Consider the following 20,662-nt stretch of genomic DNA (forward strand, 5'->3'; position numbering starts at 1 on the left):
CCATTTTTTGTTCAGCCCTTCTCAGTTTTTATAAGTTACCGCTATGTTGAAATGAGCCATTTTAATAGCTACAGACATAGTAGCATGTAGCATCCCATGACCCACAATGCACTTCTGCCATGACCCGTCCCCGCCGAATTCTTATTGGTTGACGTGTGTGTGACGATTGCTGACATTTGCTTAGTCTCTTACGCGAATGAGATAAATAATATTATTTGATTTTTACGGTAATGTGTTAATAATTTCACACATAAATCGCTCCGGAGTATATGTCGCACCCCCGGCCAAACTATGAAAAAAACTACGATTTATAATCTGAAAAATACGGTACATACATTTTTTACATGTTTTGAAAATTATCGATTTAGAATCGTGATGAACAAAAATTCCTAACAAGTATGTTCTTTTATGCTTATTTGCACCGTGATACATTTAGCACCTATAAAATTAGGTGCCTTAAATTGGTTCGGTTAAAAAAAAAAAAAATTATTTGATGTAGATGCGTGCAAAATACAAATATTTCTTGTCATTTGACCTAAAATGACACCTTTAACAGGAATCACATTAACATGGATTACTTGTTATCATGTTTTTTTCACCCAAGATCAATTTAGAAATAAGGAAACAACATTATAAGGTAGATTAGAGCAGGTCGGTAAAGAAAAATGTAATTATTTGATGTACATGCGTCCAAAATACAAAGACTTCTTGGCACGTGACCTAAATGTATGTCTTTTATAAGGATCACATGATATGTTGTGTTTATTTGCATATCAATTAGAATCAAGAAAACATGTTTATGTACTATGGCTGTGAATCTTTGGGGACCACACGATTCGAAGCAATTCGATTCTTGGGGCAACGATTCGATTCTCGATTCAAAACGATTCTCAATTCACAATCATAACATTGGTTGCCACTCTTATAAATAACCTCATTCTTCCATGAAATAGACAAACAGCTCTGATGAGGAAAAAAATACTTCAAAGAAAACTGGTTTTGTTTAATAAAATTCTACCCAAACATTGAATAAATTCAAAAACAAATAAGGCAACAAGAGAAGTATCCCACACTTCTCTTTTCTAAAGTAAATCTGTACAGCAGATATAATTATCTACATTAACAATATGATTTGTCTAAGTGGCTGGACAGGAATGATTAAAAAAAAAAAAAAAGTAAAAAAAATATATATATATTTTTGAATCGATTAAGAATCGTTACAAATAAGAATCGAGATTCATTCAGATATCGATTTTTTTTTTTACACCCCCTAAAATGTAAAGTAAAGTGCATTATAGCGGATTGGTAAAGAAAATTGTTATTATTTGATGCACACGTGCAAAATTACTTCTTGGCACGTGACCAAAAATGACATCTTTAACGAATTTCTAATAAATGACATTTTCTTATGTTCATTTGCACCAAGATCAATTTAAAAATAAGAAAACGTAAAGTGCATTGTGTGTACTCATCTATCTCTACCGCCATGCATGCTTTACAAGTATTTTAGCCCCGCCACACAAGATCTCACTACACAGGGCTTTGACTTGTGAATGGGGCTCCTAATTATGCCATTCATCAATGTGCCAGTTAATTAGCCCATCAGCTTTGGTGTTGTTAGTATATCACAGAGCCTCCTCCACCAAAAAACAACAACAACAAAAAAACGAGCATTTAAATGATGATGAATTAATTAACAGAATCTAATGGAGCTTTAAAGTGGGTGGCATGCTAGCTCCTCCCCCTCCTCAGGTTCCTCATCATCGCTTCTCATCCTGCTGTTGTTTTCAATCCCACCAAGTCCAGAAGACTGTGTCTCTAACGCACACATACACTTATAATATGCCCCGAGGATCGCACTCCGATGCCAACGTTTCTTATTTTGAAATCCGGCAAAGCTCTTCTCTGTGCGAGCATCCTGAATGGGGCACATTACGGCTGAATGCAAATGCATAGCCAAGGCGGAACAGCAGAGACAATTAAGAAACTCCCCACTTCCACCAGAGACATAATACCCAGATCAAATTAATTTAGCATCTCTTTTTCTTACATCCATTCAGCCAATCGTGGACGCACACTGCAGGCATACACCGTCGCTTTATTTATTTCTTCCAACCGGAGAGAGGAGGGGTGTTGAACTCTGCGGGTCTGTGAACACATTCCATATTTGCATCCAAAACCACAGCCTTTCATTGGATATTTGCATAAGGAAGCCCACCGCCAGATGTTTATTTTTAGGCTACGGTTCAAGGACTTACAGCACTCCATAGCAAGGGGGAATGACTGGGAAAAAGGAAGGCAGAAAAGGAAGGCAGAGGGGCGTGCGTAACGAGAAGGGATCTCTATGATTGGTGCATGCTGCAGATCTATCGGGGAAGATTTAGGCCTTTTGTTTCCTTGCAATGAGACTTTAAGGAAGCAGGTTGCATATCTGCAGACTGCAGCCTCCTTTTTTTCTACAAGATTGAACGAAATAAGTGCCAGCATGCACACACACACACATACAGTATATAAAGTATACTCATGCACGCAGGAGAGGGAAGGATAGTGTAAGGCTTGGAATACTGGAATGAAACACGAATGCACGTTTACTGTAATCTGTGAGCATGCATTGGCTAATCCCCCGCTTCACGTGATGCTCACACTTGCTTTAGCAAGCTAGCATCCAATGAAAATGAACATTCCTCCCTCCCGTAGCCCCTCACGCAGGCCTGACCCCCGCCGAGTACTACCACCAGATGGCTCTGCTGGCGGGCCACCGGAGCCCCTACTCTGCTGACCTGCTACCCTCAGTGGCGACCGCGGCCAGCGGTGCCGGCGCACTGCATATGGAGTACCTGCAGGCCATGGACAGTAAGTGCGCATGTATGGTCAACTGCTTTTGTCAATATCAAATCAGAGACCCAAATGGGTCATTTCCAGGGACGTGCGATCTAGGTAGAGGCAGGTGATGCAGAGCCTCACTTGTTTGGATCTGGGCTATTTCTGTTTTTTAGCATGTCGCTAATATAACATTTCCAGATGTATTTTTACACCATGACTTTCTATACGATAGAATTTACAGCCTGACTATGTTTTTTTATTTTTTTTATTTTGCTTATCATTCACAATCCCTTTGTAAGACAAGAAACATGTATGTTTTTCTTTTATTGTGCATTCAAATTTGTAATATATGGCAAGTACGAGGTGGCTAACAATGCAGCTAATGGGAGCTATCTATTGCGCCCATCAAGCGCTCTAATAAACACACAAAACTGCCAACAATACTCCATTTAAACCTTGTGACCTGCATATTAGTCAATTATTAGCAATGCTGTTATTATAACCGCTAACGCAGAGGAATAGAGAGGTAACTAGCTTATGCAGCTATTGACACACGCCTGAGTTGGTTAAAGTCAATTGTAGATTATAAATCATGCCTCCTGCTCGTGTAGTAGAAAGTTGTGGCTATAAACTGAGAAGTTGGGCAACTTCTGAAAAGACCCCAAAATAGCGAAAAAGACACGAAAAGACGGCACCTTTTTATAAACCCTTTGTGGGGATTATGATTGATTCTTTAGCTGAATGGGAAAATATGAATATCCTATCAGTTGGCAACCCAGTGAGAGCAGACATTTTACAGTAAGTGATTATTTTATTATGTTCGTAGCTTGTGTTTCTTGTTAAGCACTTAGCAATACTGCTACTTGCTGGATCTGCTTATCACTCAGCTTCTAAAACTTGTAGATCATCCTCCTTATAGTCAAGCTCAAAAATATAAGGTTCTGGATCATCATTTGTCCCAGAGTAGTCTTTGCAGGCTAAGATAAGATAAGATAAGATAAGCACATGTACAAAAGCTTTATTGTCATTGCAAGACATACTACAAAATTAGCACAGCAGCTCTGTTCGATAAAAAAGGGATTTATCAAAGTCAACCCTATATTATTGCCAATTCACCTTATGTGTCTGATTAAAGTAATAAAAAAACGTGCATGGTTAGTTTCGGTTACGTTGACATTCGCTTATGTCGGCGTGGATCAGCCGGCCCAAGGAGCGTCAACGTAAACGGGGTGCACTGTGTGGGCCCAGTAGAACCCATCTTATACCTGCCACCAGCTCCAGTTCCATTGACATGATTTAAAAGAGCTATTATCCTAGTGGGGTGTGTGTAGGGGACTTATGCTAATGAGTTATTTTAATGTGTAAATAGGAAATTAAACGCACGCTGAATCTCGACGAGGTCGCAACGCCTGCCTTCCCCCCCCACACTCGCTTTGATGAGAGCGCTCTTTCGTCTGGCGGACGGCGCCTTCACGGAAACCCGGGGTGAAGTCTCTCCTATTTTCAGAACAAACTAATTAAAACTGGCCAAACTTAACGCGGGTATCAGAAAATTAATTGCTATTAAGCGGGAATTGGAACGTCTCGACATTCATCATGTGGGGAAATCCTTTCTTCTTTGTCACTTTTTAAGATTAATAGACTGAAACAAAACAATTAGGGCCACATTTAAGCAGGGTTGCGGTGCTCTTTACTTAAAAGTGGCCTCATCAGGTCTCACACACACACACCAGCTCAAATATTAGCACTTTAAAGCTTTGTTGGGGGGGTGGGGGGGAAATAGACTCCATCATGAGGCTTTCAATGATAATCTGGCCTATGCTGGATATTTGAGTGTAATTACCTTCACTGAGAAACAATGGGCCTGATCGCCTATTTTACTGCCTAATTAGTGCAAGAATTACCATATTACTGTCTGGATTTATGCTTTTTATCTCTACCACTTTTATTTTCTCTAATGTTCGAGTACAGTAAAAACGCCATTGACAGCAGAAAAAAACCCAAAGCACAGTAATAATAATGGGCTACACTTTTTCATTTGTTTACTAAATAAAACATATTAAAATACATGGGAAAAATCCAGAAGATGCCCAGTGGGATACAGTGTGGTTGTCTACAACTGGTTCTATATTGAGAAATTATACTATTACATACCCCATGTTTCCTCTCATGCGTGAGTGTGTCGCCAAGAGTTTTTAGAACCGCTTTTTATGTCCCGTCAGTCCGCTGTCTGAACCCTGCGTGGCCACAGGAATTAATGACGCGGTGCATAAGCGGACACGCTGTCCATAAATCAAGAGGAAATTAGAGGGACAGTTCTGTTCCGGGACGGGACGCTCCACTCTCTGTCTCCACGCTTGGCCGATTCATCATTTTGGGCGGTGTGCTAATAAACCATCGCTCCCATGAGGCCTTGCGTCTGTGGTGGGACCCTAGTGGGTGTGCCTTCCCGCCCCCCGTCACCCCCAGAGGGTGGAAACTGTTCTTCACACCCACGGATTTGTTAGTCAGATGCATCCAGGAGTCTTATTCGTACCTTAATATTTTGCATGAGCACGCGAGAGATGCTTCTAGACCTAGAGGGCGCTGCGGCTTCCCAATCACTGTGCTGCGGCACATTAGAACGCAATGACAGATCCTCAGGTGGGCTGTGGGAAATTACCCAGTTTCACTTATCTAAAAACAAGTACAACAACTACATGCTCTTCCACGAGATGACAGAAAGTACATCATTAACATATATCAGGGTTTTCCCTACATATAATTGCAAAATAAAAGCCGCCACACCTTTAAAATGTGTTGTTTTCACACAAAAACTAATTAAAGTAATATAATGTATGAATTGATATATGTAGTGTATGGTAATATATTTGGGGAGGGGTTCTTCTCTTTTTGTGGCTGTAAAGTAGAGGAGACATGGATATCAATGTGGATCTACGTTACTTTATTTTTCAACTCATCTTACATGTATGCAACTACGCCACAGTGTATACGTCATTAACGGTCCTTCAACAATAGCTAATTCTTAGGAATCATATATACATCTTTGTATATTACATATAGCGCACTCTTGATTAGTGATGCACTGAATATTTGGTCGCCGAAAAAAGACTTTGATCAATGGCTCAATCAATCAAAGTTTCCTTTTATAGCCCTTAATCACAAAGTCTCAAAGGGCTGCAAAAGCCACAACGACATCCTCGGCTCAGATCCTCATCAGGGAAATAAAAAACTAAATGGCGACAACGAGAAACTGCAGATGTGGGCACCCCCCTTGGGTGACCTGTGCAATGGATGTCAAGTGGATACAGTTAATAATGTGAGACTCCAGTCCATAGTGGAGCCAGCAATGGATCCTCTTGTATGTAGACAAGTCAGCAGCGCAGAGACGTCTCCAACTGATGCATACAGCAGTGGTCCATCCAGGGTCCCAACTTGGAACAGCTAGCGCTCTGTGGAAGCTGATCTGTGGCCACCTGATAACTTCTCAGAGCAGAAAAGGTATACGGCAGATCAACTGGTCTTAAAAGTGGCCTATTTAAAGGCTAGGGTGTATAAATGAGTTTTAAGATGGGACTTAAATGCTTCTACTGAGGCATCTTTAACTGTTACCGGTAGGGCATTACAGAGTACTGGAATACAAAACGCTCTAAAGCCCGCAGACTTTTTGGGGAGTTCTTCGAACGCAGATTTCTGGCCGGGGCGTATGGTACAATGCAATCAGCAAGATAGGATGGTGCTAGACCGTTTAGAATTTTATATACGTAAGTAGTAAAACCTTAAAGTTGCATCTTAAGTGCACAGGAAGCCTGTGCAGGTGAGCCAGTATAGGCGTAATATGATCAAACGTTCTTGTTCTTGTCAAAAGTCTAGCAGCAGCATTAGAGACCTGGAAATTATACGTTACAGTAATTGAGATGAGACATAACGAACAAATAATGATCTCAGCATCGGTGGTGGACAAAAATGGGATGAATTCTAGCGATATTACAGCGATGAAAGGAGGCGGTTTTATTAACACTCTTAATGTGTGACTCAAATGAGAAAGTTGGGTCGAAGATTATACCGAGATTCTTTACCGAGTCGCTTTGTGTAATTGTTTGGTTGTCAAATGTTAAGGTGGTATTATTAAATAGGTGTCGGTGTCTAGCAGGACGATAATCAGCATTTCCGTTGTTGCTAGACATCCATTGCTTAATTTCATTTAGACACCCCCCCAGGTGACTACAATCTGGTGTGTTGGTCAGAGTTGGATGTAGAGTTGGGTGTCATCAGCATAACAGTGAAAGCTAACACCGTATTTGCGTACGATGTCACCTAGCGGCAGCATGTACAGTAAATGCTGAAGAGTGCAGGGCCAAGAACCGAACCCTGTGGAACTCCGCACGTTACCTTAACATACTCCGAGGTCACATTGTTATGGGAGACGCACTGCATCCTGTCAGTAAAATAGGAGTTAGACCAAGAAAAGGCTAACTCTGACATACCAATACTTGTTTTTGATTGATTGATTGATTGAAACTTTTATTAGTAGATTGCACAGTGCAGTACATATTCCGTACAATTGACCACTAAATGGTAACACCCGAATAAGTTTTTCAACTTGTTTAAGTTGGGGTCCACTTAAATTGATTCATGATACAGATATACAGTATACTATCATCATAATACAGTCATCACACAAGATAATCATTAGAGTATATACATTGAATTATTTACATTATTTACAATCCGGGGTGTGGGATGTGGAGGGGGGGGAAGGGTTAGGTTTGGTTGATATCAACACTTCAGTCATCAACAATTGCATCATCAGAGAAATGGACTTTGGAACAGTGTAGGGCTGACTTGGTAGGATATGTACAGCAAGTAGTGGACATAGAGAGAGAGAGAGAGAGAGAGAGAGAGATCAGAAAGCATAAGAATAAGTATCTACATTTGATTATTTACATTTGATTATTTACAATCCGGGGAGGTAGGATGTGGAAGGGAGGGTGTTAGTTTAGGGTTGAAGTTGCCTGGAGGTGTTCTTTTAGTGCGGTTTTGAAGGAGGATAGAGATGCCCTTTCTTTTACACCTGTTGGGAGTGCATTCTATATTGATGTGGCATAGAAAGAGAATGAGTTAAGACCTTTGTTAGATCGGAATCTGGGTTTAACGTGGTTAGTGGAGCTCCCCCTGGTGTTGTGGTTATGGCGGTCATTTACGTTAAGGAAGTAGTTTGACATGTACTTAGGTATCAGGGAGGTGTAGTTGATTTTATGGACTAGGCTCCGTGCAAGTTGTTTTACTAGCTTGTTCTGGGATGTTTTGAGTCTAGATTTGAGGGTTTTGGAGGTGCTAGGGTACCAGGAGGTACATGCGTAATCGAAAAAGTGTTGAAAGAGAGTTCCCGCTAGAATCTTCATGGTGCTTTTGTTGACCAGAGAGGAGATTTTATAGAGGAATCTTGTTCGTTGGTTGACCTTTTTGATTACCTTGGTTGCCATTTTATCACAGGAAGGATTAGCCTCTAGAATGGAACCTAGGTAGGTGACCTCATCTTTCCTGGTGATAACAATGTCACTCACTTTTATAGTGAAGTCACTGAGTTTCTTAAGGTTGATGTGGGACCCAAATAGGATGGATTCCGTTTTACCCAAGTGTTTGGATAGCCTGTTGTCAGCGAGACAGGTGCAAATTCTACAGAGTTCAGCACTGAGGATTTTCTCCACCTGTGACTTGTCCTTGCCGGATACCTGCAAGGCCGAGTCATCCGCAAACAAGAACAATTCACAGTCGCATGCTGATGACATGTCGTTTATGTATATTAGGAACAGTAAAAGCCCTAATATACTGCCTTGGGGGACTCCACAGCTTACTGAGAGGGGGGGTGACACGGTGCCGTTCACCTCTACTACCTGTTTCCTCCCCTCCAAGTAAGATTGCATCCAGCTCGATGAGGTTTTATCAAATCCGATTGCTCTGAGCTTATCCAACAGTAAAGCGTGGTTAACGGTGTCAAAGGCCTTCTGAAGGTCCAGCATGACCATGCCGCAGTATTTGCCCGCGTCCACCTCATGTTTGATGTGGTCGGTCAGATACAGAAGGCATGTGTCAGTGGAGTGGTTAGTTCTGAAGCCGGATTGGAATTTGTACATGAGTTTATTAGTAGCAAGGTAACTATCGACCTGTTCATAAACTATTTTTTCCATTATTTTCGAAATGGAACTGAGAATAGAAACAGGTCTGTAGTTGCCAGGTTCTAATTTGCTACCTTTTTTAAAGAGGGGAGTTACTCTTGCTATCTTGAAATCTTTTGGTACTTGGCCTTGTGTAATTAAGAGGTTTATTATGTGCGTGATGATTGGGGCAATGGTGGTGGCAGAGTCCCTGAGGAATCTGGAGGGGATATTGTCAAGGCCGGTGGCCTTGTTTGTGTGGAGCGCGCTCAATTTTTTAAGCACCTCGTCAGCTGAGACCATTTCTAATTTGAAATCGTCGTTGGATACTCCTAGCTTTCTGTAGAAGGCTTTAATGTGTTCTACACCGAAGCGACCAGAGTGGTGGGACAGCTTGTTGACTAGAGTTGTGGCTATGCTGGTGAAAAAGGTGTTAAGTCTGCTGATACGTGCTAATCAAATGTTATGATCGACGGTATCGAAAGCAGCGCTAAGATCAAATAGCAGCAACATGGATGACGCATATTTGCGATGTGGAGTTACTTGAATATATTTGAGGTATATACCCTAAGAGGGCATAGTGGCGACTTTTAGGGAGAGTAACGTCAAGCTTGCTGCAGCTCTCGCTGTTTGTCTATCGAGCAACAGAAAGGTCTCTAAACACGAGTACAGTGTCCAATAACACCAGAAAAAGATGCTATATTTGTTGATACTTGTTTTTAATAGAGAAAACAATCCTTAGAAGGATTAGATACATCTTTAGAGAGTTGAAAAATTTCAAGCAAAGTACATTGTACAATGAGTAGCAACAATTATATCTGATAAAATATATGTTCATATTCACAATAACAGATTTATTTTTGAATGTACAGTATATTTTTTTTAGCCATTTTAAAGAAAATAAATGGATCTTCACAGATTATGCAAATTATATGACGAGATCATGTTGTTCACTCCCTAGCCACGCCCATGGCCACACCCCCACCGTATGGTGGCAATCTGGGGAAAACCCTGCATGTACTTATATACTTTGTGGAATTATGTATGAAAAAACATAAATGTTTCAGTCTTTTACCTTTCTTTAATTACAAATTAAATTTACCATAATAGGTTTCAGAAATGTGTTAAAAATTAAGTTGCGTATTTAAAGTCAAACTCAAACGTGTACAGCAGATCATGAGTAATACAATAAAATATAATTGCTGACTATTAAAATAATGGTTTGTTGCAGCCCCGCTTTTAAAAAGAAGGTCACCGGTTCAAATCCCCGCTGGCAAAAGTTAGGACATGATGCTGTAACTTGGGTCAAAACGGGACTGCTACACGCACACACACACGCACGCACGCACGCACGCACGCACGCACGCACACAGGCACGCACGCACGCACACACACACACACACGCACACACGCACACACACATGCAACGCGCACTGATTACCATCTGAATGGAGCGTTCTGTAATCGTTGGATGTGTCAAAAGAAGAGACGGAGCATTTACATGTGGGAGATGGATGGATTGTGGAGGACGTAAATATGGAGGGGTGGGGGGCTGGTGATCTGGGCCGTGTAAGCTGGTTTTGTTTGCCTTTATGAAACAACTCCAAATGTTTTATCTCCAAGTCTTGAGTCACAAAGTCATTGTGTCAGTTGGCGCACAAAGCGTCACATCCCCTCAGCGCGTTCGGGCCGCCTCTGCCCCCCCCCCATCCCCTCACCCCCTCTCTGTTGTTACCCGTCTTGTTTGTGACATCTCCATGTGAAAAGACAACAAAAGTCACGTTTTAATCTCCACCCGTGGCTCTTTGTGCGACGCGCGTGGAGAATGGCGGCGCCTTTTTTCCACCGCCTCTTACCTATTCAAACCCCCTTTTTTGGTATTCCCAGTCAACACTGATTGCATTTGAATAACGAGTCAAATTGGACTTGAAGAAATATTAGCATACACAGTCTGAGCTTTTCAGCAACATGAAAGGCTTGTTTTCTCCTGCATGAAATGCAAGCAGTGCATCAAGTGACAGCTGAACACGCACTCACGCCAGCCTTTTGTGGCGTGATTGACAAAGATGTCATCTGTTGAAGAGGGAACCGACTTATTAGGCACTTTTGTCTCAGCGGTCTGTCCTCTGGTGTCCTCTCCCCGCAGGCTCTCGCTTCCCGAGCCCGAGGCTGCCGTCGCGGCCCAGCAGGAAGCGGCCGCTGCCCATCTCGCCGCTGTCCGAGCACAGCTTCGACCTGCAGACCATGATCCGCAACTCGCCCAACTCGCTCGTCACCATGCTCAACAACTCGCGCTCCAGCTCGTCCACCAGCGGCTCCTACGGCCACCTGTCTGCAGGAGCCATCAGGTAACTAAGATGCACTATAAAGTTACTTCTTTTTACTTTTAAATGATTATTTCGGATGTAAAATGTGCGAATGGTTGTGTTCGCAGTACAACAGTACCTCAATTTACGAGCTTATATGGTTCTGTCACTGAAAACACTTGAATCTCCCGTTGAAATTAATTGAAATCAATTTGCTTGGTGCTTTCTCCCCCCAAAACAACACCATTTTAACATGTAAAAGGGCTTTTAAAGTTAACTAAAAGTCACTTACACACTAGGTGTGGTAAAATTACTCTCTGCATTTGACCCATCCCCTTGTTCCACCCCCTGGAAGGTGAGGGGAGCAGTGAGAAGCAGCGGTGGCTGCGCTCGGGAATCATTTTGGTGATTTTACCCCAAATTCCAACCCTTGATGCTTAGTGCCAAGAAGGGAGGTAATGGGTCCCATTTTATAGTCTTTGGTATGACCAAAGAACTCACGACCTACCGATCTCAGGGCGGACACTCTAACCACAAGGCCACTGAGCAGGCAAAAAAAAACAAAAAACTTTTACATGAGAAATATTGTGTAAAGACAATACAATATAATTTAGTACCAGGGTTTCCCCTAAACTGCCAGGATACCTGTGGCGGTGGGGGCGTGGTTATGGGTGTGGTCACAATGCCGTCATCAAGTATTTTGCATAATTTGCTATGATGATATGATTTTCTTTAAAAAGGCTCATACAATGTATGCATACATTTAAAACACATTTGTTACTATTAATTAGTATTAACATATTTTTTTATCGTTTTGCCATATTGTCTGCGATGAGGTGGCGACTTGTCCAGGGTGTACCCCGCCTTCCGCCCGATTGTAGCTGAGATAGGCTCCAGCACCCCCCGCGACCCCGAAGGGAATAAGCGGTAGAAGATGGATGGATGCCATATTGTCAATTGTTGCTGCTCTTTGTACAGGGTACTTTCTTGAGATTTTTTCAAGTGTTTAAAGACTTTTTAAAATTAAAAACATCTAGCAATAAATCTAGCATCTTCTTCTGGTGTAATTATAGAATGTAGTCGGGTTTAGAGACTCTACTTCTGTCCCTCGATGTCCCTGACTAACGAGGCTGAAGCGGAGAAGCAAAGACTTAAGGAGACAAAAGTGTTTTTATGAGAGGTAAAACCCGTTGGAATTGTGCTTGATAATAAAAGATTGGTAATAAAAGTTACAAATAGCGTCAGACTTTGTATGAGTTTTTCTGGGGCTACAATGTATTATATTACTTCCATTCGTTTTCAAGTACAAAGGAAGCCTTTAATTTCAAGGTGTGGCGGTTATAAAAATGCCGTGGCGGCACGTCACAATATATTACATTAAGGGGAAACCCTGAATACAGTAACAAGTACAGTAGTTAATGACGTACAGTGAAACCTAGATTTACGAAGTTAATTGGTTCTTCAACCAGGTTCGCCATCCGAAATGTTTGTATAGATACCGTATTTCCTTGAATTGGCGCCGGGAATATAGTATTCGCCTGCCTAGAATTACAGCCGGGTCAAATTCGTTTCGCAAAATAATTAGCGCATGCTTGGCACTTCCGCCGGGTCAAATATGAGTCATTAAATGACTCCCGCCTCCTGGTGGTAGAGGGCGCTAGTGATCCTTCTTGCGACTACCAGTACTGCAGGAGACAGGTACTGCAGAAGAAGACAACAAGCAGCAAGCATGCAGCAATTGTTTGCTTGCACTTTTACCATGGAGGATTACATATCTAAAATAAAACCGTTTTCTAAACTGGACTTTCAATCGAAGCAGGAGGTAATAATTAAAGGAATATCTCCAGAGACTTTTAAAATTGAAGAAAGATGAGAAAGACTGCCTTTGATCAGAAGCAGCTGCACATGGACCCATTTACAAGTAAAGGTAAGATCATAATAACGTTTTTTTTTATTAAATGTGCTTTTCATGATAAGGTATGCGCCGGAGTGAGAAGAGGTTTTAAAATAATTAGAGCATGCTTGCTCATTCCGCATGGTTTTGGTAACCGCAGGAGTGAGAAGAGGTTTTAAATTAATTAGCGCCCCTGCGGCTATTCAAGGAAATACGGTAAGCAGAGTTCCCAATAAGAATAAATGCAAACATAAATCATTGGTACTAGCCTTGACAAAAGTCCTTATTTTAGTAATAAACTACACTTTGTAGACACTATAATGTATATATCCTTGTCCTTTGTATTCTTTGATGTTTCCCTCTTACACACATGTGTGCTATGGCTGTTAGTTTTTTTTCCATTGGCCCAGGCTTAGACTCTCACCTTTTTTGTAAGAGGCGCCGGAAGTGGGCAGACCCGTCAGCAATCCTATTCTGTCTCCCTGTAATGTTTGTCTGCTCTTGAATTGGGTTGTGCTGAAAATCTTAATTTCCCCTCGGGGATTAATAAAGCATTTCTGACAAGCGGTACAAAATGGATGGATGGATGGATATATATATATCAAACCAACATAGCAGGGGAGTAATGGCTCGACAATCTCTTTTTCAGCCAAACAACACAACAACAGCAAGCTTAAATGTCCACACACACACACACACACACACAAACACAGACACACTGAAAAAAACGAAAAATCATTTTTACCTTTTGTCTGGGAATATTTGTGGCATTCTTGAACACTCTGGGAGTTCACACAGACAAGCAGTGAGAGGCGATGCTTCATCGGCTTGTGTCCCGGTAGTGCCTTCTCCTTCGCTGTAACAAATGTCCGCTGTGGCCTCTTTTTCGTTCTCATGACAATTAAAGACTTGATGCGAAACTAAGCCCCCTTCGTTTATAAATTCCCTTGAACTGAAGGGGGCAGCAAGCCGGAGGCTAACTACGTAGCTAAAACGCTAGCTCAGTAGTTGTCTAGCAGTCCAAAGCTTGGACACATTTAAAGCATTTTGTGATCACACAAAGTGATCTCTAAGACAGGCTGACACAGCAAGGTACGACAATTGTGGAGATTAACTCATCAGAAGTGCTGCTAACCGTCGAAGCTCTTCGAAATGGCCGCACCGGTGTGTACAGGATGTGAACAGAATGTGACGTAGGGGGCCCACCTTTTCAAAACGGCCATGCCTGTGTGTACTGTAACAATGTACAATATACAATATTTACCTTAGAGAGTGGACTTCTACGGCACATCCTTCCAGCTGCTTCTCCGTCAAACACACCATCAGCAGCTTTTCCATATTTGTATAGCTAAATGTCAGCCGTTTAGATACTATTTTAAAATTTTTGGCTGGTCCTAGACCCCTTTTGCTTCAGTATGGTGCAGACCAGCAGTGATACGCTCAAATTGCTTCCCTAAGTTGCGACACGCTTGAGTCATGTTTTTTGATGGTTTATTTTTTAAAGTCAATTAATATATTATATTTCTTCTTCTTAGCACTGTCCTTAACACCCACTTTCTTACTTCACATGGTTGGAAAACAAAGTTATGTTGATCTCTAGCTATACGCTAATGCTAGCGAGTAAGCCCAGATGTTTTGGGCGGCGTTAACTGTTGCTATGCCAACTAATGGCGGGGATGCTTGGAACTCAAAACTTTTGCTTGCAAGTTAAAGCATAACAATTAGCCAAGAGACAGCTTTTATCTCAAAACACTCTTAAGTTGAGGTACTACAGTGTTTAGCCTGCTTGTAATAATATAGTGGGCAAGAAGGAGTTAATGTCCATGTCAAGCCCCCGTGTGGGTGAGCATCTCCCTGCCAGCCAGTCAGCCCTCCTCCCTGGCGGCTCATGTCAGTCATGCGGCCCGTGGAGGCATCACAAGAGGCGAGCGATGGGCGGCAAAAGAAAACAAGATAGGAGCGAGTGAGGAAAGATCCATGGTCCCACCCATAGCCATTGATCAGCGATCTGTAGGAAGAGCCTGATCAATCACACGGCAGAGCTTTAGCCACTGTGCCGGTGACAGGACCCAAATAGGCCGAGCCCGCGGACTGATGAGTGATATGACAAGCCGATGGGCCCCCAAATGCGTCTCGGCCCATTGATTTCTTCCACGCTGGTAATAAGAATGGCAGACTTATGGGCCGCAGTGAGAACGAGACACAACGATGAATGGTGATACACTCGTGTGTGTTTAGCGGCTCTGTGCACACTGACCATTGGTGGTAGGGCTGGGAATCTTTGGGCACCACAAGATTCGATTCAATTCTTGGGGGTAACGATTCGATTCAGAATCGATTTTCGATTCCAACCGATTCTCGATTCAAAACAAATACTTTTTTTTTATAACATTAGGTGCCAGTTCTAAATTTAACTGCATTCCTCAGCTCTGATAAATCTTTGTATTACTTAAAATAATACTTTTTTTTGTTGTTGTTTTTTTAACAAAATGCTACCCAAACATTTACAAAAATAAGACAACAAGAGAAGTATTCAACACTTTCTTTTACAAAGAATATTTGTACAGCAGATATGGGCATCCACATAAACAATATGATTTGTGATGAGTGTCTGGACAGGACAGATTAAAATAAATTTAAAAATTTAAAAAATTAGATTTTAGATTTTTTTTTTTGACACCACTAATTGGTGGAGACTGTTTTGTTTTTACTTCAGGGAAGTTAGCTTTTGAAGTTCATTCTATGAGAAGAAAAACAAAGGTGTCACATGATGGTTTGTTTGCCACTGCAGTACCCAGCATGCCTTGCGGCACTGTGTATATAGTTACGTGTTTTGTTACCATTAATCAATCGTTAAGGACCCTGGCAGTAGTGAGTGCAATTGTGTCAGGGTCTTATAGTTATAACATTTATTCCATTGATACCACAAGTTGCACTGCTGTTGTGAGTAATTACCTGCCTGTTTCTGCTGAGTCAATGTGACGTATTTGTTGGCTGTTGCTTGCTCAAGTGCTGCCTCAATACATGTATAAATTAGTCGCATACCATGGAGCCCGCTTATGTTGACAACACTGTTTCAGTTGATGACGACACAATTTTGTTGACATAAAATGTGAGACTCGAAAGTATAATTTCTATGAAAAATGGCTCTGTTAATGTTGACATATGTTGACATTGTCTACTTCCTCCCCATCAAAGCAGGTTGAAACAACAAGAGCAATATAACTACCAGGAATATCCGTCTGACAGCAACTCACGATTCGTTTCCGATTTTTGTGGTGACGATTCGGCTCGGAATAAATTCTCAAGTTGACAAGATACTCGATGCAAACCAATTCTCTGAATATATCATTTGGTATTAAAATTATAGTAAAACATTTTCATTACAGGTCACAGAAACTGACGTATCACATATACGTGCAGAGTAAGCCGCAGATGGACTAAAGATGTATTTTTTTAAATGTATAAAAAAATTAATTTTTACAAAATTATCCATTTAAAATTGGAATAAATAAGAATCGCAATTCGAATGTGAATCGATTTCTTTAAGCACTGTTCAGTGACACAGCATTAAAATATGTACACAGAGACTTCCTGTTCATTGCCAAATAAGCTTCAAAATAAAAGCGTGGTAGTATTAACCTGGAGCAACTCACAAAATCCCTAAATTTTTTAAATTTTTTTTTAGCTTTTAGCCACTGGTAGTATAATCTCTAGTGGATGTCTCAAGTAAACGTGCAAGTGCAGTTATGTTGACAGTCAGCCAGTCTGAGAGGCGTCAACATAAACGGGTTCCGCTATATTTTCATTTGAGAAACTGCGTGAAAATACTGTGCACTCGAAATAAAGTTGTTTTCTGCAAGGGTTTGACTAAAGGTGAACACCAGCAAGAGGACATAAATAAAGTGAATTAATTCAGCTTTATTTCACACTTATTTATCATTTGGATCATTGCCTTCTAGAAGGGTGACGTTGTCGCCACGTGCTAACAAGCTGAACACTCCTCGTGCTAAAGCTTCGCCGTCGGCCTCACGGTTCCAGCATTAGCGCACTGTCTCCTGTCAGATTGTCCTCAGGGATGAGCAGCAATCCAGAACAATCCATTTGACTCAGCCGGTGCCCTCTTTTGGCCCGACACCTCATTGCGAGGTTTCTCTCATGTTGTCATTTGTCTCTCACCAGCCCGGCGCTGAGCTTCGCCTACCCGCCCACGCCGGTGGCGTTGCACATGCACCAGCAGCTGATGGGCCGCCAGCCGGGCATCGTGGGCTCCGCCTTCGGCCACAGCCCCCCGCTCATCCACCCGACGCCGGCCTTCGCCACCCAGAGGCCCATGTCTGGCTTCACCGCCGCCGGGCTTCATGCCAGCGAGCGGTCGGGCGTCTCCGGTGACTCCTCACAGGTGAGAGGCGCGCCTGTGCCATTCATCATCACAGGTAATAGATAGCCCCGTCGCACGCCAGCCATGCCTTGGACAAAGCAGAATGCTGGAGTTGCTCTCCTTCCTCCTGGGAGTTCCACCTTCTTGTGCCGACTCTTGCGTGGAGGCTGCTGAACGTCGCCTACGGCCGCCGTCAACAACTAGGGGCTTGTTAGCATCACATCCCACCACTGACTCCATTAATCACAAGAGAGGGAGGGGGCACACAGAGGGAGTATTGACTTGGATGGATGGATCCAAAGGACTTTTACTTTCCTTTACCTGAACCTTACTGTTTGTGCGGGCCCACATTTCAGGCCAATATTCAATCTTTATTTCCACTGCCACGTGCCAGTGCTCAAAATTGAATACATACAAAATTACCCTGAAGCTCAGGTTACCGTGGAAACCGATCCTTTTCCTTGCAAATAGCCAAAAGGATGCTGAAAACAATTAAGCGCAAGAGTTAAGTTCCCAAATCTTGTTTGGGTCTACAGATCAAACCAACCAGTGAATCTGCGGTGAGCAGCACTGGCGACCCGATGCACCACAAGCGCTCCAAAATGAAACCAGAGGAGGATCTGCCAAGCCCAGGAGCGGTCAGCATACAGGTAGTAATTCTCCACTGTCTTTTATGTTCCTGTGCAGTCATTGCTAACTTGGTTTTTTAGTCCATATTAACTGGAATACAATACAATATACTAATGTCCCCCTTAGGGAATATTGTTTTAGACTCATGCAATCGTGCCATAAATGCCTGAAGAGCCACAATGACAGCAAACACGCATACCATCTCAACAGTATTGCTCGGCTCCTAGAACATTGCACATTACTCACTGCACATACATTAGAGAAATAACATAAACGAAAAGACATGCTCAAAAAATCCCCGTAGTAAAAAAAAACGTAAAAAGTTAACTGGAACTAAAAAGGCTGGATCTAGTAGGAATTTTAACGAATGTACTGGCATTACTAGAAATGTTCTTTGTTCTATATTTTAACGATGATTGTTACCCTTAAATGTTTTGATAATATGACCAATTGAAATCATTTTTGTATAAATTGTTTTCCATTTAGCATGTCCTGACTTTTATTTATTGGAAGGGTTGTACCTTTCTATGCTTCTGTTGCTGAAAATACTACAATACTTAATACTAAAATGTTAGTTAATTTTACAAATATAAAGTGTATATTATATATTTATTGTTTCTATTTATGTTTCTATTTATGTTTAACTATTTTTAATCAATCACTTATTTTATTTAAAAACAGTTACATGTTAATCAGTCTAACAAAATAATACAAAACAACCCCAACTCCAACACAAGTTTACAGAGCAAATGAGAAGAATAAAAAAGGAAAAACAAAAATTAAGAATAGCAACAACAGTATCAATAGTAATGATGATAATAATGTCAATAATAGTAAATAAAACATTAAACAATAAGAAACTAAATTATTTCCATAACAAAAACAGGATGTATAATTGTTAGATATTATTACTTATAATTTCAATCACCATCACAGCCATTGATTAAAATCAATAACACTCACCGTGGCTTACACTTGCATTGCATCTCTTAAACTTGACAACCACACTGTAGCCATTATTCACCATTTTAAGTTCTTTTTTAATAGTTAAAACTAATTTATATAACGAATGCCATATTTCAAGGTATGATTATTTACTATCTAATCTACATGCAGTTGTTTTTCTTCTGATATCATCTCATTGTGTATGCAGTCATTCTGAGTTGGTTTTAAAAAACACATTACACTATATTTATATTGGAATTTTAAATTCATAGATTTATTGCTAAATGTTATTGAAATAGTAAAAAAAAACAACTATAGTCTGGAAAATATTTTTATACTATAAAGATGTTTTATATTAATAGTATTTATATATTTTTATTTTAAATACATTTAAATATTGTTCCAATTTTTGTTAGCCACAGCGATTTGTTTAAAATATACTACATAAAAATAATCTATTTTCTGGCAAATGTATTGCTTTACAGTAGTTTTTAGTGCTATTGCTTGAATTGTGAGCGACGCTGCAACAATAGAAGAGCTGAGCAGCTGCCGTTCTACCTTCAGCTCGATTTACTTTTTATGTGCTTGAGGAAACGTTGGTTTGGCTTTAATCAAAGTGCTAATAAATAACAGTCAAGTGCAGCTAGCGGGCCGAGTAAGTATGTTAACAGCGGGTGGAGCTGAAGGTGGAGGCCCAGACTGCGGCTCAGTTACCAGCCGGTGACAATGAAATATATGGGAGCTAATGGAGCAGCCTGCAGCAGGAAGAGAGGCTCAGATTCCTTAAATACTCTCCCAGCTTCTGTGGTGGAAAAAGCAGTAAAACACAAGAGGCCGGGCTTTCAGCACCACTTTCAAGGCCAGACTCAAAAGGGTCGCTGCCAGTGCCAAATGGTTCATAAGGCAGGTCCTCCTATATATATACTCCTATTGAACGAAACCCTTCGGTTTGCAGGATCACCCCGATGGGATGACTATGGTGAAGGAGGAGGGCGACAAGGACGATGGCAAACAGGAACCTGAGGTGGTTTACGAGACCAACTGCCATTGGGAGAACTGCTGCCGCGAGTTCGATACCCAGGAGCAGCTAGTGCAAGTAAGAAGTGAACCAAAAGGGTAAAAGAAAACACATTTTTGGGTGTAATAATGGATGATAAAATGAATTGAAAATCTCATGTAAAAATATACAACATAAAGTAGCAAGAAACACGTCAATAATGAATAAAGAAATACATGTTCTAGACCAAAAATCACTACATATTCTTTACGGCTCACTAGTTTTACCATATCTGAGTTACTGTGTAGAAATATGGGGAAATAACTACAAATGTACACTTCACTCACTAACTGTGTTACAAAAAAGATCAATTAGAATAATACATAATGTTGGACATAGAGAACATACAAGCACTTTATTTATTGAATCACAATTATTGAAAGTCAACGATTTGGTGCATTTGCAAACAGCTAAAATTAGGTACAAAGCAAACTACAACCTGCTACCCAAGAATGTACAACAATTCTT

General features: G+C 41.2%; 1 protein-coding gene across 2 annotated transcripts in view; it reads left to right on the top strand.

Annotated features, from left to right (window-relative positions):
• gli3 (GLI family zinc finger 3) overlaps nt 1-20,662 on the top strand; it is a 164,502-nt gene that overhangs the window by 124,919 nt on the left and 18,921 nt on the right. Inside the window, exons 6-10 of one of the 2 annotated variants that reach the window (XM_062021461.1) lie at nt 2,698-2,853; nt 11,128-11,329; nt 17,364-17,583; nt 18,099-18,212; nt 20,093-20,233. In XM_062021461.1, coding sequence (XP_061877445.1) covers nt 2,698-2,853; nt 11,128-11,329; nt 17,364-17,583; nt 18,099-18,212; nt 20,093-20,233 — 833 coding nt within the window. The remainder of the gene's footprint in view (nt 1-2,697; nt 2,854-11,127; nt 11,330-17,363; nt 17,584-18,098; nt 18,213-20,092; nt 20,234-20,662) is intronic. The other variant, XM_062021462.1, reaches the window with a different exon arrangement.

This window comes from Entelurus aequoreus, linkage group LG15 (genome assembly GCF_033978785.1).
Source record: "Entelurus aequoreus isolate RoL-2023_Sb linkage group LG15, RoL_Eaeq_v1.1, whole genome shotgun sequence".
In the NCBI taxonomy this organism is placed as follows: domain Eukaryota; kingdom Metazoa; phylum Chordata; class Actinopteri; order Syngnathiformes; family Syngnathidae; genus Entelurus; species Entelurus aequoreus.